This window comes from Rhineura floridana, chromosome 2 (genome assembly GCF_030035675.1).
Source record: "Rhineura floridana isolate rRhiFlo1 chromosome 2, rRhiFlo1.hap2, whole genome shotgun sequence".
NCBI lineage: Eukaryota > Metazoa > Chordata > Lepidosauria > Squamata > Rhineuridae > Rhineura > Rhineura floridana.
This window is the reverse complement of record NC_084481.1, coordinates 5,710,913-5,722,661: the sequence shown is the minus strand read 5'-3', so window position 1 is coordinate 5,722,661 and position 11,749 is coordinate 5,710,913. Positions and strand designations below refer to the sequence as shown.

Genomic DNA, 11,749 nt, shown 5'->3' with positions numbered 1-11,749 from the left:
CTGAACAATACAGATAGTGAACGTCCTGAACGCAGGACTGCCATCATCACGAGGGAGTTGAAACATTTTAATATTGACATACCAGCACCCCAAGGAACTTGAAGAGTAGGAGAAGGACAACTGAAGGAAGAAAAAGGAGGTTATACCTTCTTCTGGAAAGGACTGCCTGAACAAGAACAATCACTACATGGAGTAGGCTTTGCTATTAAAAATAATATTGTGAAGCTCTTGTCAGAAGTTCCTATTGGCATTAATGAACGACTGCGAGCCTGCTTTCAAACAACTCTCAATAAACATCTACTGACGGAACTCCCTGAAAATGTCAAGGAACACTGGATTAAACTGAAAAGGTAAAGGTAAAGGTGTCCCCACACTTATAGTGTGAGTCGTTTCCGACTCTTAGGGTGAAGTCTTGCGACGTTTACTAGGCAGACCATATATATGGGGTGGGATTGCTAGTTTCTTCCCTGGCCTTTCTTTACCCCCCCCCCAGCATATGCTGGGTACTCATTTTACCGACCATGGATGGATGGAAGGCTGAGTGGACCTCGACCCCTTTTACCGGAGATTCGACTTCCTCCTTCCATTGGAATCGAACTCTGGCCGTGAGCAGAGCTTGGGCTGCATTACCGCCGCTTACCACTCTGCACCACGGAGGGTCCTGGATTAAACTGAAGACATCCATTATTGCAGCATGTGAACAAACTATTGGATACCAAACTAAGAAACATCAGGATTGGTTTGATGAGAATGATAGTAAAATTGAACATATCATCGACAAGAAAAGGAAAGCCTTCCAGATATGGCAGAAAGTTATTAATTGTGCTGCTAAGAGAAAAAAACTGCCAGTGCAAACGCTGAGGTCCAAAGAAGCACTAGAGAATTTAAGAACGCCTGGTGGATAAAGAAAGCTCAAGAAATCCAGCACTTTGCAGATGCTCATGATGCACGGGGCTTTTTTATTGCCACAAAGGCTATCTATGGACCAACATATTACGGTACAAATCCCTTACGTTCAATGGGTGGTACCAAACTTTTTAGGATAAAGAATCTCTTGCACTGCTCTGGAAAGAGCATTACCATGACCTCCTTAATCGTAACACTATTGCTGGTGAGGTCTTCTCGCAAATTCCACATCAACAAACTAGAGACGAGCTTGCAGTATCGCCTAATTTGGATGAGGTCAGTAAAGCCATCAATCAAATGAGAACAACAAAGCTAGTAGACCTGATGGGATTCCTGCTGAAGTCTTTGAAGAAGGTGGGCCTGAATTTACACAACTTCATAAGCTCATCGGAAAAATCTGGATGAGGAGATCCCAGAAGACTTTAGGGATGCCATAATTATCACATTTCTAAAGAAGGGTGATAGAACAGATTGTGGGAACTATTGAGGCATTTCGCTTCTTGCTACTGCAGGTAAAATCCTTGCAAGGATCCTTGCAAATCACCTTCTACCAATCTCAGAGGATGTTCTCCCCAAATCTCAAAATGGTTTCCACCCTTCCAGGGGGACAGTGGACAAGATCTTCACCGCACGACAGCTTCAAGAAAAATGCTGGGAGCAGAATCGGCCTTTATATATGGTGTTTAATTATCTGACTAAGGCCTTTGATACTGTGAATCAAACCGCTCTCTGGACCATCCTTCTGAAAACTGGATGCCCTGATAAATTTGTGAATACTTTGCAACTCCTTCATGACAACATGACAGCGACAGTTTTGGATAACAATGGCTTTCAGAAAGATCCATTCAGAGTCGGATCAGGTGTAAAACAGGGATGTGTCATTGCTCCTACCTTATTTGCTATCTTCATTGCTATGATTCTACACCTTCTTGAGGGGAAACTTCTACTGGTGTGGAAATCATATATCAAACAGATGGAAAGCTTTTTAATCTCAGTAGGCTGAAAGCAAAAAGTAAGGTAATGTCAACTTCTGTCATAGAACTTCAATATGCCGATGATAATGTAGTCTCCACATATTCAGAGAAAGATCTTCAAACTATCCTAAATGTGTTGCAGAAGGATATGGAAAGCTTGGGCTCTCACTTAATATTAAAAAAACCAAAGTGCTTATCAACAGGTGTGAACTAGTCCCTGTGTAGCACCATCAATCCAGCTTAATGGTGTGACGCTGGAGAACGTTGATCACTTCCCCTATCTTGGCAGCCATCTCTCTGTAAAAGCTGACATCAATGCTGGAATTCAACATCTTCTGAGCTCTGTGTGCCGCATTCTCCCAAATGAAGCGAAGAGTGTTTGAGGATAGGGATATTCACAGGGAGACCAAAATGCTTATTTACAAAGCCATTGTACTACCAACCTTACTGTATGCCTGTGGAACATGGACCATTTATAAACGGCCCTCCCAACTTCTTGAAAGATTCCACCAACGCTGCCTCCGGAAAATTCTGCAATTTACTTGGGAAGACAGACGGACTAATGATAGCGTTTTGGAAGAAGCAAAGACTACCAGTGTTGAAACAATTATTCTTCAATATCAACTTCGCTGGACTGGCCATTCGAAGAAGCATGAATACAGGGCGAACAGGACAAACGAACTAAGCGGAAGGCATGTCAAACAAATCCTCATCACCACCATCTGGAAACCTATGTCCTCACTGTGGGAGGCTGTATCCCAGAATTGGCCTCCACAGTCACTTACGGGCCCACTGTTAAAGACTTTATCTTGGAAGACAATCTTACTCGGCCACGAGTGATCGCCAATGAATGATTGTCTCTACCTATTAAGCTGGCACCAGACTGTCTAGTTTGGCAAGTGACTCTCACAAATTCACCCAGGTGCATTGGCTTTTTCACCATCAGTCCCTCTGTGGCACACACTATCCAAATGGTTAACAGGTGGTTGGGTGTATAAGGCTTTTTAATACAGGTTGTTATGTTATATGGGATCATTGGTCCAAATCCATCACAAAGTAGGCATGTTTAAGCCAACTGATTTCAGTGGGGACTCTGTGAAGCATTTAGGCCATTAATGGCAACTACAGGGCCAGAGAAGGCCATATATATTTTGAGTGAGGCGCTACAAATCGCTTGCTCTCACACAGAGTGGTTTGTTTTTTACTTATAGACCTCCCTTCATCAAAGACCACAGAGTGGTTTACAATATATTAAAAACAGAGTAATATACTTGACACCAATAAAACTATAATATATCAAAGCGTTAAAAATCAAAACAATTTCCAATTGATGAAACCAATATAAAAGTCATTAGCATAACCTCATAAGTACAAGCAAAGCAGTTATAATAACCCAAAGGCCTTGTTGAAAAATGTGTCTTTAACAGACTTTGAAAACCCTATGTCAAATATGTTTAACACAACTCAAGGGACAGCTAGTTCCAAAGATGGGGCACTGTCAGGCCCAGGATGTGACTCAGGAACCAGACCAACGATTGTAGTTAATTCGTGTTTTATTAGGGTAATGTCCAAACAAAGACTGCGTTTTCTCATGAAGCAATACAGGGATACAGGTCCTGCGGCATTGGGAGAAAGTTGACAGAGCAAGGGACTTCTTCCCGCCTGTTCTTTAAGAAGGGGCCAAACGGGCGCGCAATCTTTCGCTCCTCCTTAACTGCCCCTCAGGTACTGCCCGCCTTCCCCCCCTTCTCTCCTGTCTTTTCAGCTGTCTGCGTGTGCGCGGTGAGGGGGGAAGCATCACCCCCTCCTCTTCTGAAGTTTCCGATTCCAGGATGGGGGATAGGGGATAGGGGAGGGGCTGATGGTAAACTGCCTCCCCGCTTTTCGGCTGTGAGCAGCCCTCCCTCTTTCCCCTCTTGCTCTGAGCCTGAAAGAGGGGGAGGCGTGAGAATGTCCAGGGAGGGCTCAGGCTCCCCGTTGCTAAGCAACCTTATCACTGGCAGTTCCTCTGTTTCATCTTCGCTCCAAAGGGGGGAAGTTCCTCCCCCTTCCCTCTGCCATCCATCCGAATACTCTTCTCCCAACTCTCCGGGATCCAGCTCCCCGGGATTGGGACCCCAGCTCTGCCTTCCAACAGGCACTACCACAGAGAAGGGCACTCCTATTGGGACCATGAGAAGGACCTCCCCTGCAGAACATAAGGACCTGGAACAGATATGGGGAGAGGCACTGCTTCAAGTATTGGGCCCTCACGTGATTTAGGGCTTTATATGTCAGCATCAACATTTTGAACTGGGCCCAGAAGCATATAGGTAGCTGGTGCAGATAATGAAAAACAGGTGTAATATTTGCCCAGCACCCTGGTGTCAGCATTCTTCACCAACTGCAACTTCTGCACTATCTTCAACGGTAGCCCCACATAAAGCATATTATAGTAATCCAAACATGAAGTTACCCAAGCATGGATCACTGTTGCCAAGCAATCCTGGTCCCGGAATGGCTGTAGTTGGTAACAGGCATTCCAGCCACCACGGCTAACTGGGCCTCCAGTAACAAAGATGGATCCAGGAGTACCCCCAAGCTATGCTCCTTCAGGGGAAGTACAAGTTGCAACCCTGTCCAGAACACACAGTCTTCCCACTTCTGAAGCTTGGAAACCACTGACCCACAGTGCCTCTGTTTTAGGCTCGGTTTATTGTTTGTGGTGATCTTAAGATACAAAATTGCGTGTAAATCAATATGAGTGGGACCACTGTTCGCTGAGAAATGTAGTGTGAGAGATCAGAACTGTGAAGAAGTGTCTGGGACTTATGAGTTCCAGAGCTATCCAGCAGTTGTATAAGTTTTAGTTTTATAAATAATCCTTTTGGGAACTTAATCTGTGTCTCAGTTGTTTAACACGCAACATTCATGCCTACTGCATAGCTGTCTGTTCTCTCTTTTTTTCACCCAGATAGACACCATTTGTCTGTATAGATTTCTGTATATATTCAAGAAGAGCCCTTTTCGCACATTCACAAGCCATGTATACTCCTTGGGATTTCATACTTAGGCTGGCTCAGCTCATTCACCAATAGTTTTTAGAAAGCTGAGAATCAAATGGGATTTGATGATGACTTTCTGACACATATATTTGTACTGATGCTGCTATTTGACTTACTTTATGAATAACTGGACTTAGTGGGATTTACTTCTGAGTAAATTTGCAGAGCATCAGGTTGCATGTCTGAGTCACCATCTTAAGATGGCCTTTACATGGCCCTTTTGAGGCAACATTCCCCACTTCTGATTTTTGTTTAACATCCAGCCTGAGGAATAATTCTGTAAAACTCAAGCAAGCTCGCTGCCTTGTGACTTTTAGTTGGTCCCACTAAAGGCATCATGCTACTACTGCCGCCCACTTGGATTTCACCAGTTCTAGAGGCCATTCTCATTAGCATTTGATACTGTCAGCGTGTGAAATCACTGTCCTAGATTGGTTATCATGGTCTACTACTGTATTTTACCGCATGAGGCAATTACCTAACAACTGGAGTCAAGCCAGGAGGTGATAAACATTGTTGCTATAATGTCAGTGTGCAAACCCCATCCTTGGTCATCATGAAGAATACTGGTTTTCCCACAAATTATAACCTACAGTTTTACAAGTTGTAGATTCACAGTTATGTAAACTGAATGTTATGTAAATCTTATTATTTATTTGAAGAGAGTGAATATCTCTGCTTTAACAAACTATAAACACATACAATGCTTAGTACAAACCTCCTGACATAGAGATAATAATTAGAGGCAGTGTTAGTTCCTTGGGCCTGCGGCGAAGGTGGCTCTGGTTCTATGGGCTCTGGTGCTATAGGATCTGGTTCAGCAAACTTCGACTTGCCAGACTCAGGCTTAGAGCCAAGAACCTGGTCCAGTGCCTCAGCCTCTGACTTAGTGCCCTGGTCACTCCTGGATTTTGGGCTCCTGAGCTAGGGATGGAAAGATCTGTCAATTTCGGTTGTATCAGTTTCTCATTTTTCCAATCTTAAATTTGGTTCTCCGCATTTCTGTAGCAATTTGCTATATATAAAAAAACCTCATGAAAATTCACCAGAATTTTGGTGTGAATTTATCGTAAGAAAACATTTTTGTAGGCAGTAGTGACTAATGTACACATTTTTGAAAGTAATTTCTCATCTACTGTAATTCATTTTGTATATTATTTTCACTCATATATTCATTTTTATGCACATTTCCCCCTAACATATGCATTTCTGTAAACGTTGTTTGGTTGGCGAACTTTTGGTTGCAAAATTTAAATAAGTATGAATTTTGAAGGATGGCTGTGTTTCAGTTCATATGCTTTTTAGGAAAGTGTGGATTTGATAAATTTGGCCTGAAATGTGAACTGAATTGAATTTCTCCCTAGTCCTGACTCCTGAGTCCATCTTTTCTAACATCATGCTACCTTCTTTAAAATAAAGATTTGTATTTTTTCACCCGAGAGGTGCTTAGATATGTTTTAAGGCAAGGGTGGGCAATTCTTACCAAGAGGCCAAACCTGGCCTGCCAGACCATTTGGGGCAAGCTACACCCACATACCCTATACCTGATGTCATGCCTGATGTCATAAGAGGGGCAGGTAAGGACGAGGCTTCAAAGCAACATTCGGGAACTTAAAATGAATTCCCTATTTTTTCTTTGCCAGAACAGAGTGTGCTCCCACTGCCCATCAGTTGATGAGGTTGGGAACATGCCTTGCTCCAGGAGGGGGAGGCAATTTCCGTTGAATGGACACTGCTTCTCCCTCCTAGCAGTGCTCATGAAACCGCCAAAACCCAGAGGTTCAAAGAGCAACATGGGGCTGTGAGAAAGCCCTTTTATAAACAACCCCATGCTGCTCTTGAACCTCTGGTTTTCAGATGTTCAAAGAGCAGCACAGAACTGTTTGTAAAGGGGCTTTTTGCATTTTTTGCAAAACAAATGGCTGTTTCCAAAAGCCCCAGTTGTTAGGACTTCAAAGCAGAGATTGACAGGTGGAGGCCCCTGTCATTGTCACATTTGGCCTGGCAGGGATGGGGAGATAAGCATCTGGCCCACCAGCTGGAAAAGGTTCCTCATCCCTGTTTTAATACTACCTCAAGTCCATATCGCTGATCATTTTGCCACACATCTGCTCCTAATGTGTGGTAAATCCTCCTTAGGTGAATGATACAGGTGATCAAACTATCAAGATCACCAACTATCAAGGGGAGTTCAGTAATTAGTATGGAACACATACTAACTTGAATCTTTGATGATGTCTACATTTTATACATTGTAACAAGTAAGAATATAAATGATTTTTATTCATAGCTTTGTTCTTATTAATGTAGAAATACTAGGATCCTGAAATTTATCTAAACAATTGTCAACACAGCAAGATGAATAAAGCAACAGTTTAAGTGGCTACAGAGTTCAAAATCCTCTGGATCTACCCATCTATCGCTGCATATGGGCTTCCAGCACTATGAGACCAGAGCTCTTCTGAATAATACAGAAGGGAAAAGTCAAAGAAGGAGTGTGAGAGTATTAGAAGGGGAAAGGGCTCTGTGAGGCTGGAAGTGACGAAAGATAAATATGTGATTGATGACTGGCAATTAAATTAGAGACAATAAACACAAATGCTGTCCTTGATTGATGGCTAATTTGGTTTTATAAATAGTGGGGGGAGGGAGTCTTCTGTCTCCCCAGCGAAAATACTTGTATAAATTAAGCTTGGTTATGTCAGCCAACAATACATGAAATTGGATTAAGTAGGGAGCTTTTGGCTTTTAGAAGTAACTTTACTGTAGTTTCTGCACTTATTAAAAGAGGAATAGGGACAGATGGAAGAATCTTGGACTGGAGAGAAGGGGAGGGGGTGATGGACAGTGTGGCTAAAGCAGGATGGGCTATCCATATACGTCTGCTTTTATTTTTAAACACTCTCCCTAACTCTTTGCTGTATCAACATCTTGAAAGGAAGGAAATTGAGGAGGAGTAAAGGAGAGAGGTGGGGACATGATGTGGAGGAAAAGGGCTGGGATGGGGAGGGTGAGGGTGGATGGAAACTGGTGATCATTTCCCAACCCTTAAAGTCAAAATTCCAGATGGAAACTTAATACCCTCCGTAATGACACACAGTGATGGAAAATAAGATTTACAACTTTAGTAGAACTGTAATTCTACCAAGAAAAAAAGCATCAGTCAATCTTGCACTTGAATGAATGTCAATGAGAGACCTGAAACTGGCTTTGTCATATCCCTCTTTATTTATTACAAAAATGTACGGGGGGGTTTGAAAAAAGGCACATAAGTCCCTTTGAATCTGACGAAGGTCTGACCCCCTTGGATTCCATTTATAGCCTGACTCAGATGACATCTCCCTTGCCTAGCAAACTGTCCAATCCAGCTGCAAGTGTCAAGATTGTATTAGGCACTAAGTGAAATATATATATATGCCCTTATGGTGTTTAACACACTGGGTCTACCTCCAAGGCACTGGGCTGTAGATCATCCTGACCATTCACTGCTCCTGATCTAGGAATCTCTTATAAGGGTTTTTGGGGGCACCTTTTAACTTAAAAAAAGAAAGAAAAGAAAATGGCACCAAAGAAAGACATTAAGAAACCAGCTGCACCTGCACCTGCACGTGCACCAGCCCCTGCACCTGCAGCTGCACCAGCACCAGCCCCTGCACCAGCGCCAGCCCCACCACCACCAAAACCCAAAGAACCTGCAATTGATCTCTCCTCCATCAAGGTAAACAGATGAACTTGTGTGGCCACTGAAAAGTCCTCTCTCAATCTATAAAAGACAGATTATCTTATTCAAATCTGGCAGAGTCTTTTGGATGGGCTTACTTCCAGCTTGAGTACCTTAGTGGAGTTTGTGCTGGAAAAAGAAACTGGGCATAATTTTTTTCTGAAATATTTAAAGCTTACATTATTTCTTCTTAAGGCGCAGCAAATATTTTATTTCAGTAGTTGAACTTGGCATGTTAGAAAATAGGACTTTGTAGCTAATGATGGCATTTTGTTTTTGTTTTAAACCTGGTATCTGAACTATTTCAATTTGGCCTGAATTGCTGCTTTTTAAGTTTGTATGTGCCTACATGAATAAAAAAACTTGCAAACAAAATTCACAGCAAATTTGTAATTAATTAAATAAGAGAAATAAAATACATCTACTTTTTAATAAGGATTAATTAGTCTGAAGCTAAAATTATTATATATACAATTATCATCAGCTGGATGCGTTACTTAACTTTTTGTCAATATGGAAGAAAAATAGCAACCCAGTTCTTTTCCTTGTAGCTTTAAAATTAGGGGGAATTTGGATGCTAGATTAGCAGAGAAGCTGACGTGTTTTCAGTGACTACATCTTTCATCTCTATGGTTCATAATTTGCAAGCTGCTGTGAAGTGAAGCTAGCTAACTAACATGAACATCCTTTTGAGTGTTTTTGCCTTTCAGAGTTAATGTGTGCCACGTTTTACTTGTTGCATGCTGGTATTAACTGTTACGCAATGCAGTTACTATTTTGTCTAACGTTTTGTATGATCTGCAAGGAAGCAGTCTAGCTGTGGAATGAAGACAGAGTGAGAGACCCAGCTGCATAGATTCCCTGAGTGACTCTAAGTAGAGTGTCATCCCCCCTCCCCTTACCTGGCACTTTGATCAGAGTACCAATTTAGGAAACTCTTCTTAAGAAATCAAACCTAATATGGAAAGCCAAAGAGTGGGAAATGTTGCAAGAGTGGCAAGAATTTTGATAGCTCTTCATTAGAACCACAAGACCTCTCTAATGAATTCTAATATGTTCAACTACATCAGTGTGGCTTATTTTGCAATACTAGTATCTATCTATGCATGTTTACTTGCAAGTAAGTGACACTTGTCTTCAATGGAGCCTTTGAAACTAGTAAGTGTGTTTAGGATTTCAGTCAGAGTCATCCATAACTAATCAGCAATTGCACACTAATCTGTTGTCAAGATGTTAGATTTAATTCTTTGTGATTTAAAAAGCAAGCTATAGTGGTGTCAGAGTAAAATCTAATGTATCAGGTCTGTGTCATCTAAACAACAGTGAATGTTATTGAATGTTATTAATGTTACTGGAATGGAGAGACAGAAAGATATGAAAAACAAAAAAAGCTCAAGATTGAACCCAGAGTAGACAAAGCCCCTACTAGGCCATCTGTGGCAATTTTTCTTTTTTCTTTTTTTTACAATTAAATTAGATCTTGGATTTCATGAACACTGAGTTATGAAGAAAAATGTGGGCTGCATTTTCCACTAAAGTAATTTACATTAGTTTGATAGCTGCATGTATCCAATTCATTAGGAGAAAATAGAATTTTAAACTCTAGTGGCTTTGGCTAATTTATCTTTACATAAAATGCTTAATGGTGTATTTATCATCTGAAAAATGGAATGGTGTAATTTCAGCCATCACAGCAGCCCTGCATGACCCTCTTCTTTAGACTTTTCTAAAGACAGCACTTTTCTAATTCAAGAGAGCCATTTTAGGGGCACAGGTGGACCTACTGTGACAGGCACCAGAGCATCCTGCTTTATACCTAATTAGGTTGCACAAAAAATAAATAATCTTATTTAACTTTAATATAGTGCAGGTAGGAAAAAACCTCAAGTTACTAAACAAACATTTTGTACTATTGCCTAGTAAGACATTGTATTTAAATAGTGTTTCAAATGTTGAAAGTACTTCACATACATTATCTTAGGAAACCTTATGACAAACCTCTAAGGTAGGTGAATATTATTATCCTGATAGTGCAGATGAGGGATGGGTATGCTGACAGGCCATTCAGTGAGTTCATGGACAACTTGCCAATTCATGGCTCATTTTCTTTACCACTCAATAATCACGGCTAACGCTTAAAACCCCTGCAATCTCTGAACATTTGTATTAAATATCAAAATGTACATGAATGTCTAAATAATTAGTCTCCAATAAAACTAGATGTGAGAGAACAAGTAACCCTCCTAATTTATCACTTACAAATAAGGCAAAAATCATGCTGCCTTTCATTATATATACGCAGTCCCAAAACTGGAAACAATAATGCTTGTTCCTGTGCTCTTCTAGTCCTGTACTATGTTCATATGTCTTCTTACTTATATGGCCTTGTTCTTTGCCACATTTGAGGCTCCTTATCCTCACAATACCCCAGTGAGGTAGCTGAATATTCTTATCCTCATAACTGAGATCCGGACAGCTTCACTGGGATAAGGTCACCTCCTGAGATGGTTGCAGTTCCAAGAATCAGAGCTGGGAATCTAGTCTCAAGTCCAAGAACTATCTCAATGAATAAAATCCCAGGCACTGTAGACATTTACATTTCTGAGAACATTTTTCTAAGATGTTCAGCCTAGATTCTAAATCCATCTCCCTCCCTCTCGGTGCAATGTTCTTGAGTCCTTTCCATTGGTGACAGAAGGAGTCGCATTAGTGGCACTTGCCACTGAATAAACTGATCAAAAGCTACAGCTTATTGCTTCAGCTTCAGGCATTAGGGATTTAGGTTTTCAGGTTGGGGAAGTTTCCAAGGCTTTGCCTGAGACCCAGCACGCAATCACCTGATAAAAATGATGTAGCTGGATTCCTTTTCAATGTAGCTATGGTTCTGCAGGTTTTCTTTAGCTGAGTTATCCTCATGCTGTTCCGTTATGGCACCTCAAATGAGCAGATACTTCCTCTCTCAGTGGAAATGATAATTTTCAAGCAACTGATAAAGAAATATGCAGCCTTTCCCTAGAACATAATATCCCAAACATAATATCCCCAAGAATGTTCCTCTGAAAACACTCTTGACCTAGCACACCTTTGTTTAAAATGTTGATTTT

At 41.3% G+C, this 11,749-nt stretch overlaps 1 protein-coding gene across 1 annotated transcript in view; it reads left to right on the top strand.

Moving 5' to 3' along the window:
- Positions 1-8,352: 8,352 nt before the first annotated feature.
- Positions 8,353-11,749, top strand: part of MYL1 (myosin light chain 1) — a 55,014-nt gene continuing 51,617 nt past the window's right edge. The window contains exon 1 of the mRNA XM_061607669.1: positions 8,353-8,642. Coding sequence (XP_061463653.1) covers positions 8,484-8,642 — 159 coding nt within the window. The 5' untranslated portion in view covers positions 8,353-8,483. The remainder of the gene's footprint in view (positions 8,643-11,749) is intronic.